Genomic DNA, 14,760 nt, shown 5'->3' on the forward strand with positions numbered 1-14,760 from the left:
TCATAATGAGTACTACTCAAGAAGAGTCACATTCAATTTAGAAATTCGTCCAGCCTTCTGCCTAGGCAAAATCCACTGCATGAATAACCGCATGTAAAGAGATGAAGTCAAGAGGATATCTGGGTGAGTGCCGAGTAGGCATAGCCCTAGTTTGATACTGAGGTAATTCTGAAAAAATTAGCTGTCAAAAAAAGTTAGGAGCTTTTTTATGTTTAGTAAACATTCAGCTTTAGCTTTTTTCACAGTTTTGGGTGAAAAAAAGCCAAAAACACAGTAATCAGCTTTTTTTCACATCAGTTTTACATAAAATTTTATCAAACACTATAATACTGCATTTTTTTTTTTTTTTTCAAAAGCACTTTTACAAAAAAGATTTACCAAACACTCTGCTGCTTATTTTCATAGCACAACAGAAGTAGTTTTTTTTTTTAAAAACACAACAATACCAAACCAACCCATAGTCCTATCAAAACTCTACCTCTAGAAACCTGGTTATCATGAAATTCATCCTATACATAGAAGTGGTTCTACAACATGAGAGGCCTCTTCAACTCAATGAAAACTCAAAATACTCAACGCGAAACCCTTCTTATACCCCTGAAAAAAATATTAATTATTCTAACAATCTTGTCAACACATCTTCAATTTAAATAAACAATACTGTGTTGACCACCAAAGACATCATCAATTTGGATTAACATCACTCGAAAGTCGAGCGGTAGAATCGGGCGATTTACAACTTTCCATTTTTAATTCTTTGGCCTAAAAATGTCACTTCATTGGCTGTCAAGAAAGTGAGGTATTTTATGATTGTAATCCAACTGCCTAAAGGGTGCTTGTTTCAACGTCAATGCTTCAGTCAACATTTAGGGTATAATAGTCGTTGTAGTCTCTATTTAAACTCTGACAGTCTCTCTCTGTCAATGAACAAAAGCAAGAAGCACCACCACCACCACCACCACCTCCATCTTTGCCACTGAATTTCCCTCTCACCCAACTAAAAGAACCATCCGTTTCGCCGAAATGCGGGTCTCCAAAATTCCGATCCTGGCCTCCCTCGCTGCGCTGCTCTCTCTCTCCGTCGTCTACTGCAGCTTCCCGGCCGCCTTTCTTTCTTTAGAGCGTGCTCTTCCCCCGAGCCACCGAGTGGACCTCGACCAGCTCCTAGCCCGGGACCGAGTCAGGCACGCCCGGCTCTTGCAGAACGTGGTGGGCGGCGTTGTCAACTTCTCAGTCGAAGGCACCTCCGATCCCTACCTAGTCGGGTAATTTTATCATCTGGGTTCTCTTAAATGAAGCTTTTAATGCGTTTGGATTAATGGGTTTGTCTGAATTTTAGGTAGATTTTGTTGGGTGAGTTGAGTGTTCTTCTGGGTGTTTGTTAGTCTTTGCGGGTTCTTAATTGGGTAAGCATTTATTGTCTCTACGTGTTTGTATTTTCTATTTCTAGCTCTGTTTGGTTGCTGAGAAAATGAAAATAAGAAAGAAAATTACAAAAAGCTCGAAGCTTGCTGATTCTAGCTGTTTTCAGTTCCTCTGCAAATGAGTTCTTCAATGCTTTCTCTGGACTTTTTTAGTGTTCTTCTGGATTTTTTTTTTCTTGTTTCTATTCAGTTTTCTTCTTATTTTATTATGCAACTAAGATTAATGACTTTTCGTTCCATCTTTGTTTTATCTAGGCTTTATTTTACCAAAGTGAAATTGGGCTCTCCACCGAAAGAATTCAATGTACAGATTGATACCGGAAGTGACATCCTGTGGATTACCTGCAATTCGTGCAGTGATTGCCCCCAATCTAGCGGACTCGGTGTAAGTTCTGTTTCGTTTTGTTGCTTGCTGTCTCTCTAAGAAGTTTGTAGAGTAAAGGGGCAAGTTAAGGCGTAACAAACTCTCAAATTTCTGCCCCTTTTTTTGCAGATTCAGCTCAATTTCTATGATTCTGCTAGCTCTTCAACTGCAGGGCTGATCCCCTGTACAGACCCAATGTGCACTTCCTCATTTCATACTTCGTCAACTGAATGTTTAACTCAGAGTAATCAGTGCAGTTATACCTTCCAATATGGTGATGGAAGTGGGACGACTGGTTATTATGTATTGGATGCACTATACTTTGACATGATTCTGGGGCAGTCTTATATCGCTAACTCATCAGCATTTGTTGTTTTCGGGTGAGTGTTTCAACTTATACTGAAAGGGCGTGCACAACAAATGAGGCTTATAAAGAAATAATTGACAAACAAATGATACAGGCGAAATATAATAAATAACTTAGTATGAAGATTGATCAGGTTTTATCAATAAATATGAAGATTGATCAGGTTTTATCAATAAATAATTCATGTTTTGTTTCAGGTGTACATAATTTATCCGTATTTACGGTATATTTTAAAATGGTATGGCTGACCAGTCCCATCATTTAGCAGTAATAGTGACTCTGCTTCATAAATAACAATAAGCATGATGTGTGCCAGAAGAACCGTAATTGATTGTGCAGAATTTCTCTGATTTGTTGGTGTGTGGGGGTGGGAGGGGGGTCGGGGTTTAATACCTGTTCAATACTTGTTATATCTGACTAAAACAAGAGTAATGGGATATCCTATATTGTAATTTCTCTTCATTTTCTTTGGATGCTTACATCATATTTCATGTTTCTTTTTATTGAAGCTTATTGCCTCGGATGGTCGTGCAGGTGTAGTACGTATCAGTCTGGTGGTTTGACTAAGACAGATAAAGCAGTGGATGGGATATTTGGGTTCGGCCAAGGGTCTCTCTCTGTTATATCACAATTGTCATCTCGAGGGATGACTCCCAGAGTGTTTTCCCATTGCTTGAAGGGAGATGGAAATGGAGGAGGTATACTTGTTCTTGGCGAGATTTTGGAGCCAAGCATTGTATATAGTCCCCTTGTCCCGTCACAGTATGTCTCTACCCTGTTGGAATTTATTTATGGTTGTGATGTTTGACTTAGGTTAAAAGTTTTAAGATATAAGTATAACCCAGTCTATGAAGTGGAAATTAATTTCTACTACACATTTAAATCATTGTTCGTGTTTTTGTGTTTCTATATCTGTCGTATTTCATTTAAACGCACAATTTATTTGGTTAGCAATGGACCTTGACTCCAAATATATTTTATACACCAAGGATGCTGCAACTTAACATTGAGTCATATCACTTTTGGCTTTTTAAACTTTTTGTGCTTGGCTATTTGATATCTGGATAGGATTCAGCATCATTCATCCCCATTGTGCTAGTGATTTGTTTTTAACATTATCTGATAATAATAAGATTGTTGTTTCACTGAGGAAGTCTGGTTTCTCTCTGTGCAGAAACATCAAACGTAAAAATTTATACTCTGTCAACCTCACTATTACTTTTAATATTGTTCTTTTAATTGCAACGATTTATAACAGTTATTATTTTTTGTCCCTTCAACTGTAATTTTTTCGGTAATATAGTTTTGTTTTTTGTTATTTTCAGGCCACATTACAATTTAAATCTGCAGAGCATCGCTGTCAATGGGCAAACCTTGCCAATTGATCCAGCAGCCTTTACAACATCAAACAGTCGAGGAACTATTGTTGACTCAGGAACAACGTTGTCATACCTTGTGGAAGAAGCATTTGATCCTTTCGTTAGCGCCGTAAGTTTGTTCACTTGATTTGATACGCTAATTCACTTAAATAATTTTCATCATTAGCATTGGGACGAAGAAGGTCATTTTGTTAGAGGAAAAGAACATATATATATATATACATATACATATACATATATATATATATATATATCAATTTGATGGTGTTTGAGTCTTCTGTGTTGCTTGATCTATGATGTAATTTCATGGGCAGAAGCTACATTAATTAAGGCACAGTTAAGCTTCGTTCCTATTGTAATTCTTTCTTTCTTTCTTCATCATTTGATTCATTTCATCTCTCGGTTTAGTTTCTGATGGGGCCAACTTGACTTTGATGTGATTGTGAAATATCTGCTCCTTCCTTTCTATTTGACATCAGATATAATATTGCATGGAAACAATATGATTTCATTCTATTTGACATCAGATATAATATTGCATGGAAACAATATGATTTCATCTCCGTACTTAAACCTGATTTTATGATTGTATCTGTAGATAACTTCGGCTGCTTCACAAACCGTGACTCCCACCATTTCGAAAGGAAACCAGTGTTATCTAGTTTCCACCAGGTTGGTTCTTTGTCTAAATATCTTTGAAGTTTTCCATAAGAACAATGGTGGACCATGGAGGGTGCGCATAATTGTGGCAATTTGTTTCTTTCTGTTTATGTTTTTAAAAATAAATAAATCTGAATGACATCTATTTTTTTTTTTCAGTTTGGCTGATGTATTTCCTTCGGTTAGTCTAAACTTTGCCGGAGGTGCATCGATGGTGTTGAAACCAGAGGAGTACCTTATGCGTACAGGGATCATTGTAAGTATTCTCTGGCTTCCTTTAAACTTTCTTATTTAAATTAGTTTCTTTAGACATCATGACTGCAAATTACATGGCGTAAGTCTAATGGGTTATTTCTATTGTAACAGGAAGGTGCTGCTATGTGGTGCATTGGCTTTCAGAAGGTTCAGGGAGGGGTGACGATTTTAGGAGGTTAGGCCCCAAATTTAGGCTGGTTGATTAACTTTATGGCCGAAAGTTGGAAGTCATATTGTGTGTGCAGAACATACGGAGCATTTTGTTATTCTGTTGAATTTGATTTATAAAACTCAAACTAGGCTGCTTTCTAATAAATGAATAAAGTTTAGAGGCAAATTTAAAAAACCCGAGCAAGGGTTAAGGCTCTGTAGTTTAGGTTTGAGTTGGTAGATGATAAATTTCAAGTGCAGGCTTGCATGGCATGTTGTGCAGGTCTGGAGCTTTCAATAGTTCGAAAGAATCTGCAATGGCTTCTGAGCAATCTGCAGTTTCTTTCTATAGCATCTGATAGAAATTGATTATCATAATTTGTGTTTATGAATAGTACTTAAACATGTATGCTAATCATCAATGTGCCATCTGATGACCCTTCGTTTCTTCAACTGCAGATCTTGTTCTAAAAGACAAGATATTTGTCTATGACTTGGCTCGCCAAAGGATTGGGTGGGCTAACTACGATTGTAAGTTGAATAACGAGTTTCACTTCCTTTACAACTTTGGGCCAGTTACCAATACCTATGTCATATTTTTTGAGTTTCTCCTTTACAGGCTCAATGTCAGTAAACGTCTCTGTAACTTCTAGCAAAGACGAATATATTAATGCAGGACAGCTGAATCATAGCGGCTCATCGGGAGACATCCTTTTCAAGCATCTAACAACAGGAACTCTGGTTTTCTTAATGCACATACTGTGGAGCTAACGAGTTCCCTTGCTGTAATATAAACGTGAGATTCTAAGTTCCATTCTCTGTTGAAAGCGTCTTGGGTTGGCTGATCTTTTATTTATCATGATCAGCGGAGCCTTCTGCTATTGTTTGTTGTATTGCCAAGCACCTGGTTCCCAGTGTATATCGTTCTGCTCTACTTCTGACTCGTGAATGGGAGCGTCATAAAGCGCTCTCCATCTTCAGCATTGCCAGAATGGTAATCCATCTTTCCACAAGTTTAATGAAGTTAGTATTCGAGTGGAAGCAGAGCAAATTTATTGTAGCTATTGCTTATTGCTTGACTTAGCTTAGGCATATAGAAATTCTGTACGTCAGTCTGAGTCGATATCATTTTTGTTTACTTGATGATTCCAAGCCTTGTACATAACTGAAACTTTTAACAGTTTCTCGATGTTGACACGTATTTTGTCCTCCAAGAAACTTGGAAAATAGTCCATTGTTGTTGTCAGGAAATGTTGCAGAGAACTCAAAGTGTTGTAGTTTGATGATTCAGTTGAATTAATTCAGTTGGAATTGTACTTTTGGGTACCATTATTGTAATCATATGAAGCCCCTACAACTGTTCAACATAGCAGCACCATTCTACATAATGTGGTCAATGCACTTGTGTCATACGACACGTATACATCGAAATATGGCGTCCTGTGCCAATGAAACTCTCGCTCGCAAGCCTCTCAACATTCGGCACTTCTTGTGTTAATGCGACAACTTCTTAGTGATTTTCATATAGTAGGCGCATCCCCCTCCTCTCTATCAGGCAAGGAGAGAGTTGGAGAGAGAACAATTTGATGTATTAGGATTTCTTGTTACGTGAAAAGAGAGACATCGGGAAATATAAACACATGAGTTATTTTCCTACTACTGCTAACTGTTACCAACTTATAAATCATGAATTGGAATTATGATGCAAGCATGGAAACTTTCTTTTTTAAACTAACCTATCTTATTTATCGCTCAATCAATCACTTAGCACTACGATTTAGTGATATTTTTCTTCTTTATAAGTAGGGTAAATTACATTTTCATACCTCAGGTTTGGGGTCTATTTCAATTCCTTACAACATCTTCAAAACATTTTACTTTCATACCTTAAGTACTATTTTATTTCAAAATAATACATCCGTTACATTTTCCATCAATTGATCTGTTAAGTGCTGATGTGGTTGCCAAATGTATTACACGTGGCAAAAAAAAAAAAAAATTTTAAAAAAAAACCTTAATTCCACCCCTCCAACCCCCCGGCGCGCGTACGACCCACTCAAACCCACCTTCCTCCGTGACCCACCTCACCCAGAAACCCACCCTCTTCTACACATCCCACTCCTTAAATCCACACCTATTGGGAGGATCTGGGTTGCAGGTAGTGGGTGCGGAGGACGACGTGGAGGATGGGTGTACAGTGGGTTTGGGGAAGACAGGAGGGAGAAGAAAGGGGTGGTTTTTTTTTCCTTCTTCTGGGTTGTGGGTTGGGCTCGGATTGGGAGGGATGGGAAGATGGGTGCGCGGAGGATAGGTGCGGAGGACGATGTGGAGGATGGGTGGGAGTGGTTTTGGATTTAGGTTGCAGGAAGGGACAACGAATGGGGATGATGATGAAGGGGATGGGATTTCGGCGGTGCCCCGACGGGGGATTAATGGGTTTTGGTTTTGTCGGGAAGGAATTATGGGCCCGGGGGGGGGGGGGTGTTGCAGCTTTTGAATTTTTTTTTTTTTGAAGATTAAGGTTTTAAAAAAAAAAATTTAATATTTTTTTTGCCACTTCAGCACTTAACGGATCACTGGATAGAAAATGTAACGGAGGTATTATTTTGAAATAAAATAGTACTTAAGGTATGAAAGTGAAATGGTTTTGAAGATGTTGTAAGGAATTGAAATAGACCCTAAACCTGAGGTGTGAAAGTGTAATTTACCCTTATAAGTAAGAGGTTTAATTGACAAATTCAAGTCATTTAGTACTACGATATAGTAGTATTCATCTTCACTTGTAAGTGAGAGGTTTTAGGTTCATTTCTTGCCAAAGGCGAATTTGAACCACATTATTGCCAACTCATTGTGAGGCTAAGCCCACTGCCGTCCCCTTAGTGTAGTTGGTATCGTTTGTTAAAAAAAAATTGACAAAATCAATACCAAATTATTATAGTCACTGATTGTGTGACTTATATCAAAAGCTACATGTGCGAACTACAAATTTTCTTGTTTTTTAAATTATATATATATATATATATATATATTTTTTTTTTTTTAAAGGAGAAAATCAGTGAGGAAAAGGGATTGTGAGCGTGAAAAAGGGCAATGTTTGGGTTAAAATCCTGGTTGTGAAAAATACCGATAATCCCTACGAACAAACGGTTGTGTGAACAGTTGAAGTAGTCTTATGCTCTTGGGCTCCACTTATTTACCCCGCTCCCCACTCTTTCGTTTACATGTGGCATTCTCGTTCCACATGTGGGACCTATTTTCATGCTTCTTCTGGTCTTGGTCCGATTAGGACTTGGGAGATCACAATCCTTTTATTCTTTATTTTTTTTTAATTTTAATTTTAATTTCAATTAGTTTTAGTTCATATCTAACTCAAAATTGAATTTCTTTTGTATAAAAAAATATAAGGCTTTAGTTCTATGAGGACTTCTTGTTTAATCTCGATTTCATACACTCGCAAATTTAAGCACACTTTGAAAGAGTGTAGATAATGTCAGTAATAATAAACTGTTAATCGCTTTACAAAAAATTATCATTTAAGTGTTCTTGAATTTGAGAAGCGGCATTCAAAGTAGTGTAATTTACGCACTCTTATATTATGAATGTGTGAAGAATAATACTTAACATAGCATGCTCTCGTAGTGTTCATTGATAACTCTTACTTTTTCATACATAATTCAACGTAAATAAATTTTTTTAGGCAAAATAATAATGATGAATTATTTAGAAAATATATAACATTCCTTAAAACTTTTATTATCAAAAATACCAAATTTCCTTTAAATTGCGAAAAATTCCTTAAAATTATGTAAATTCCAAATGTCCTCCAAACAAAACCAACAAATATCCTTAAAAATTGGGAATTTCCTTAAACGGGGCTTACGATTCAAGGAACGCCACGTCGTTTCACGGCGCGTACCAACACGCGCCGAATCGCGCGTCCACACTCCTCTTGTGGGAATGAATCCTTGTGGAAAAGGACTCCAACAACCTCCATGCAAATACAAATATATAAAATAAAAATAAAAAACCTTAATCTTCACAGAGTTTGAGTCTCTCTCTAACCTCTCCAAAATTCTCCAGAAAAAATCCAAAAAAAATACCCAAAAAAAGAGAAAATTCCCATCCGTTCCCCTCTCTACTTTCTAACTCATCAGAACCACTCTCTCTGACTCTCTCTCTTTCTCTCTAAGAGTTGGTGGTGCAATTACTGTACATTAAAGAACCCAAGAGAACGCCGGCCGGGCGTTGTTTTTTTTGGTTGTTTTTGAAATTTCTGCGTGCGATCATGGCTGCTAATAATTCCCAGACGGTGGTGGGGGCTGGACCTACGGCGGGGGGTGTTCCTGCGGCGTCGCTGTACGTCGGAGACCTCCATCCGTACATGACCGAAGTTCAGCTGGAGGAGGCTTTCAAAGGCTTCAAAGGTGTCACGTCCGTTCGGCTCTGCAGGGACACCGCCACCGCCACCAACTGTTCTCTCTGCTACGGCTACGTCAACTTCACCACACCTGAAGAAGGTCGGTTTTTGTTTGCAGCAATTTGATTTTGTTTCCTGAATGGAAACATAGGATAAATTTTTCTTAATTTTTTTTTTTTAAATTTTGAATCGAGTTTTTATTTATTTACCTTTTTAATATATGATTTGTGTTGAGATTATTTTGTTCTTATTGTTGAAATTTGGAAATCCATATGCACTGTGAAATAGAAAACTATGAATTTTGATTTTGTAATTTTGATTTGTTTGATAGTTGGGCTGTGTGCGCTTTCTTAACTGATCTGTTTGGTTTGTAAAGAGGGACAACTCCTCTCATGCACTCGCGCGCGTGCATACACATGAATTTGCGCGCGCGGGCACATACACGAATGTTAAGTTCTTGTGTATGTGGTCTTAATTTTATTCTTATCGCGTTTGGTTTTTCTCTAATAGCAATTCGAGCTCTTGAAGTGATGAACCATTCAATTCTTAATGGAAGAGTGATAAGGGTCATGTGGTCTCATCGTGATCCCGATGCAAGAAGAAGTGGAATTGGGAACGTGTTTGTCAAGGTATGTCATGTTGCTTTAACCCTAAGTCATGGAGAACATACTTCCATATTATGTGTAGTTTTTCTCTGAAGTGAATATTTATGGTAAAAATATTTGATTTTCTGTTGCAGAACTTGAGCGAATCAATTAATAGTGTAGAGCTTGAAGAAATGTTTAAGAAGTTCGGACGTACTTTGTCTTGCAAAGTGGCCATGTTTGATGACGGGAAGAGTAAAGGCTATGGCTTTGTTCAGTTCGAGTCTGAGGAATCTGCGATTGCCGCTATTGAGGCGCTGAATGGCACCACTGTAAAAAACAAGCAGCTGTATGTGCAGTTTTTTATTTATTGTTTCCTGTTCTGTTGAAAGATGTCTTCTGGGTATTAACCATACAATAATTACAACTCATGTAACAGGTATGTTGCGAAATTTGTTAGAAAGAGCGATCGCGTTTTGCCCAATCCTGATATTAAATATACAAATTTGTATATGAAGAATTTGGATCCAACTCTCAAGGAAAAGCTTGTGGAGGAGAAGTTCTCAGAGTTTGGGAAAATTGTTAGCTTCGCGATTGCAAAGGACGACCATGGGAACTCTAGAGGTTTTGGTTTTGTGAACTTCGAGAACCCAGATGATGCTAGACGAGCAATGGAAGGAATGAATGGATCACAACTTGGTAAGTTACGCATCTTTTTTATGGCATTAATTTGGTTGGAAAGATGGATTTGTTTATACAGACCTTTAATATTTGGTCCGGCGGTTTATTTTGAATAGGCTCCAAGGTTCTATATGTTGCAAGGGCTCAGAAAAAGGCAGAGCGCGAGCATCTTTTGCGTTGGCAGTTTGAGGAAAAACGAAAAGAGCAAATGTTAAAATTCAAGGTAGTTTTGATTTCTCATTTCTCTCCCAAAGATTTCTTGCCTCCATTAGGTTTACAAGAAAAGGGCATGGAAATCATTTACTTTCCCATGTTTGGTTTACTTTCCCAACATCACCAAACATGGGAAATGAATAGTGGGCATATTCGGTTTAGGGTTTAGGACCCTAAACCCTAAATCCCATTCATTTCCCATCTCCTGGGAAATGACATGGGGATTGATTTCCCACCAATTTATTTCCGTGAATCAAACAGGGTTATAGTAGCATCTCATCTTTGTGTTTCTTTGTTTTATATGTAGGGATCAAATGTGTATGTGAAGAACATTGACGACGATGTCAGTGAAGAAGAGCTGGCAGAACACTTTAGTCAGTGTGGTACAATTACTTCTGCAAAAATTATGCGAGACGACAAAGGAATAAGCAAGGGGTTTGGTTTTATCTGCTTCTCTACCCCTGAGGAGGGCAATAAAGCTGTGAATACTTTTCATGGTAATAAGTTGATTGCACGGATCTGTTGCTTTTAACCTAAGAATCTTTGTATGGTAACATTCCTCAGTTTTGATAATTGGCGGTTTTCTTTACGACGTTTTATGAGAATCAAACACACACGTTCTAAGTTCTTCTTTAATATTATAATAACTGCTGCTCTATAATTTTTATGCATACACTTTTAAGCTTGTGTTTCAATTTATGGTTTTTGTTTCACAGTAAGTATTTTAACCTCGGATTACCTAATGCCTTTGTATCTCATGTTTTCTTCGCGCTGCTAATCATGTTGCCATTGTTATTTCACAGGATATATGTTTCATCGGAAGCCATTGTATGTGGCTATTGCCCAACGGAAAGAGGAGAGACAAGCGCAGCTGCAGCTTCAGCATGCACAGCGTATGGCAGGATTTGCAGGTCCTTCACCAACTGTGATCCCTGGTGGATACCCTCCTATCTACTATCAAGCTCCCTCTGGGGTTGCTCCACAAGTGCCTCCTCGAGCGGGATTGATGTATCAACCTTTGGGATTGTGGCCAGGATGGAGACCCAATGGCTTTTTACCTACATCTGGACCAGCCTATCAACCACCACTGGGTCCTGTAGTGAGTACCATTTTTCCTATGCCTAGTTGTCATAGCAATTATGCTTATCCTAACTTAAAAATCGCATCTGCAGATTCCTAATGCTCCACGACAACATAGGCAAAATAGGGGAAGAATGAACGGGCATATGATTCCTCAGGGAGGCGCATATATGCCACATTTACAACAGCCCAATCCGTTGCCACAATCTGCGAAAGATTCAAACAATCAGCAGGTTTTTTTTCTTTGACTAACAAGCTTTTGTTACTCGTGTGTGTGTCGGCCTTGTATATAGCTGCAGAATTTATACCTTTCAGCACTTAACGAACCTATAAAACAATTTTTGCTTTTATTCTTGTTTGGTTTCTTCGAACAAGTTTAGTAGTCTTTAGGACCGAGATGAATATTTGTTTCCCCGGCTTTCAAGTATGCCTGATATGTCCATCTGTTACTGGTGAAGTTCTAATCCGTCCAAGCCTTTCATTGCAGCAGACAGGGCAGGCTAAGTCTGTTCCTACTGGGCGTCAACGAGAAATGAATAAAGGAGGAGTCTCGTCTGCTGCCTCTAATTCTGTTGGAGTTGTTGTTCAACCGGAGATGCTGAGTAGCATGCTTGCTGCCGCTTCTCCCGAGCAGCAGAAACAGATACTTGGCGAGCAGCTCTATCCACTTGTCCATAAACAAAAGGTCACGCTTTCTCCACATTGACCCGTTTAGAAGTTTCTATAGTTGTCATCTCTAGCAGTATTAATGCTCCGTCAGAAATTCCAATCTTCTTGATGCTGTTTTTAACACTTCTTAAAATTTCCGAATACACCATCAACCAAACGCAATGGCTGCTTGAGGACCGAGACTAACATTTACTCAACACTTTTACGTGCAGCCCGACCTAGCTTCAAAGATAACTGGGATGCTACTTGAAATGGACAACTCAGAGCTGCTGAATTTATTGGAGTCACCGGACTCTTTGATTGCGAAAGTGGAAGAAGCAGTTCAGGTGCTCAGGATATCGAAGACCAAAGTACCTAACAAAGATAACAATCATCCGAGTTATCTCTCTGCTGAGGTTGCAGTCAATTGAAAATAGGCGATGGTTAGAGGCTTTTCCATAGCTCAAGCTCCGGGAGAGAGAATTTTTTATACCAGATTGGCACCTTCTCCGTCTTTGGCCTGTCACAGTGTTTGCTTTTACTGGTCTTTTGTTCGCACAGCCGAGTATTTTTCTTCCTTCATAGAACGTTAAGCGTTTCTTTGCTATAGATTACTCTGGTATCGTCGTAGGAATGATAGAATTGATGAAGTTTCGGAACTTAATATTTTGCGGTTTTGGATTCAAGTGCTTTTAATATTTTGGCAAACATAATTCTCTGTTTTGATTTTAATTTTCTGTTGCATAATCTCATCAATTGACGAAAGATAGAGCTCGAATTTCACAGACGTACTTCTGTTTGATACATTGATTGTCAAGGGAGACGAAACAATAGAACAAAACTGGTTACTAATGGATTGGTTGGGTTCCAACTTAAACCCCGAAGTTACGATGGTTCTATTTATTATTTTTTTTCGAAAACTAAAGATATTTCATTACCAGGGCTGAATCAGAGAAAACAGAGAAAGCCAAACCATGACACACCCTTACAACTAACAAAAAACCGACACTAGGTTGGAGGCCATGGAAGCCCATCTTTGTTCAGGATTCGAACGAGTGAGGATGGGGATCTGTTGTAAGTCACACATCTCTGGTCTTACATGCAACGCCACGAAATCCGTCGCTTCATTTGCCTATCTTGGGACCCAAGACCAGTCACACGCATGGAAAGAATTTCCTAGCCCCTAGATTTTGCATAGAGTAGGAAACGTCTCCCAACTGCCATTATCGATGCATCAATTCACCCATGAGATCACTCCCTTTGAATTGGATTCGATAATGACATTCAAAAAGCCATATTATGATGGTTAAGTATGCGCTTTGAAGACTTTTCATCTTGCTTTGTGATTTTGTTCGAAACATCCCCCGTCAATTACATTTTAAGCGAGTAACTCCAAAATTGTTGATGTGATATCAAAAGTAAGTGGAGCAGCATGGGCAAAAAGTAAGACATCTTACTCGTATTATGATATTGGTTTAGCGTGCATTTGAAAGATATTTGTAAGGGTTTTGAGACTTTTGGTGTCCCACATCGGGAAACACTAAAGGTTCATTGCCCTTTATATAGATTTAGTGCTTTGATTTAGTAATTAAAACATGGATTATTTGAAAATGGATTGAAGGTTTGTATTTTATGTTTGTGTGGATTAGGCTTGTATAATATAAATCTAAATGCAATTAATATTAATTAATCAAGATAGGGGGCCTTGGACCCTTGGAATTTAAAATTAATTTGATTCATTAATTTTAATTTTCGGATTAAGTTTTTAATTAAAAACGTTTTGATTAAAAGACACAGCTCTTAGAAAGGAGTTGTGTACTTTCAAATAACATGTATTTGAAAGAGTATGAAACAATCTATATATTTGCAATCACAGTATCCAAGTGAAATCATCATTTCTTCCTCCTTATTTATTTTTTTTTTCCCTTCTTCTTCTTCTTCTTTTCTTTCGTATGAATTTTCCAGAGAGTAAGCACATAAAGCAAATTCGCTAGAATTCTAAAATCTAGTGTGGGTTGTAGAATTAGGTAGTTGAATTCTGGTCGAGCAGACGTTGTAGAACCACAAACACAAGAGTGGGACGGAAATACTATTCGAAGGATATAGTTTGTACGCTAGCCTCTACCTTCTGTAATCAAGTTAGTACCATTGATATTCTTATATTAATTTCTGTATTTATTGTGTAATTTCATTGCACATCAAGTATTTTTTATTAATAAAATATTATAATTTCAAATTCTGATTATTTTTATTATTTTTATTAATTTCTGAATTGTTCTCTAACAATATTAACCGAACCAAACCATTTCGTGTTGTGCCTAGGGGTGGAAAAAATTCCCAAAAATCCCGAACCGAACCGAAAAAATCCCGATCCCAAACCAAAAATTTCCCAAACCGAAATTCCCGAAATTTTCGGGATGCTATCCCGAACCGATCCCAAAATTTCGGTATGGGATTCGGGATTGGCTTCTCGATATTTCGGGAATCCCATACGAACCGAAAATATATAATATTAATTATTATATATATTATTCTTTT

At 37.9% G+C, this 14,760-nt stretch overlaps 2 protein-coding genes across 3 annotated transcripts; both read left to right on the forward strand.

Moving 5' to 3' along the window:
- Nucleotides 1–823: 823 nt before the first annotated feature.
- Nucleotides 824–5,915, forward strand: LOC137745651 (aspartic proteinase 36). Its single transcript, XM_068485641.2, has 10 exons — nucleotides 824–1,265; nucleotides 1,680–1,809; nucleotides 1,918–2,168; nucleotides 2,690–2,917; nucleotides 3,481–3,643; nucleotides 4,133–4,206; nucleotides 4,354–4,450; nucleotides 4,561–4,624; nucleotides 5,059–5,130; nucleotides 5,219–5,915. Exons 1-10 carry the CDS (start codon nucleotides 1,024–1,026, stop codon nucleotides 5,368–5,370), a joined length of 1,473 nt encoding a protein of 490 aa, XP_068341742.1. The 5' UTR covers nucleotides 824–1,023; the 3' UTR covers nucleotides 5,371–5,915.
- A 2,674-nt stretch (nucleotides 5,916–8,589) lies between these two features.
- LOC137744630 (polyadenylate-binding protein 7-like) lies at nucleotides 8,590–12,935 on the forward strand. 2 transcript variants are annotated; one of them, XM_088681717.1, is made up of 10 exons: nucleotides 8,590–9,116; nucleotides 9,527–9,645; nucleotides 9,756–9,949; nucleotides 10,040–10,299; nucleotides 10,398–10,504; nucleotides 10,802–10,991; nucleotides 11,298–11,593; nucleotides 11,667–11,807; nucleotides 12,065–12,259; nucleotides 12,456–12,935. In XM_088681717.1, exons 1-10 carry the CDS (start codon nucleotides 8,885–8,887, stop codon nucleotides 12,651–12,653), a joined length of 1,932 nt encoding a protein of 643 aa, XP_088537843.1. In that variant the 5' UTR covers nucleotides 8,590–8,884; the 3' UTR covers nucleotides 12,654–12,935. The 2 variants fall into 2 exon arrangements, with proteins under 2 accessions (XP_088537843.1, XP_068340504.2); XM_068484403.2 differs by having other exon boundaries at nucleotides 8,638–9,116; nucleotides 12,062–12,259.
- The last annotated feature ends 1,825 nt before the right edge of the window (nucleotides 12,936–14,760 follow it).

Source organism: Pyrus communis, chromosome 12 (assembly GCF_041283825.1).
Source record: "Pyrus communis isolate YQ-2024b chromosome 12, ASM4128382v1, whole genome shotgun sequence".
Classification (NCBI taxonomy): Eukaryota; Viridiplantae; Streptophyta; class Magnoliopsida; order Rosales; family Rosaceae; genus Pyrus; species Pyrus communis.

What these genes read in the sequence shown, in the direction of transcription:
- LOC137744630 (XM_068484403.2), top strand. Translation starts at nt 8,885, where the DNA reads ATGGCTGCTAATAATTCCCAGACGGTGGTGGGGGCTGGACCTACGGCG. An exon ending in ACTGTAAAAAACAAGCAGCT is followed by an intron (nt 9,950 to 10,039) that starts GTATGTGCAGTT and finishes CTCATGTAACAG; the next exon opens with GTATGTTGCGAAATTTGTTA. An exon ending in AGCTGTGAATACTTTTCATG is followed by an intron (nt 10,992 to 11,297) that starts GTAATAAGTTGA and finishes GTTATTTCACAG; the next exon opens with GATATATGTTTCATCGGAAG.
- LOC137745651 (XM_068485641.2), top strand. Translation starts at nt 1,024, where the DNA reads ATGCGGGTCTCCAAAATTCCGATCCTGGCCTCCCTCGCTGCGCTGCTC. An exon ending in TCCGATCCCTACCTAGTCGG is followed by an intron (nt 1,266 to 1,679) that starts GTAATTTTATCA and finishes TGTTTTATCTAG; the next exon opens with GCTTTATTTTACCAAAGTGA. An exon ending in TTATGCGTACAGGGATCATT is followed by an intron (nt 4,451 to 4,560) that starts GTAAGTATTCTC and finishes CTATTGTAACAG; the next exon opens with GAAGGTGCTGCTATGTGGTG.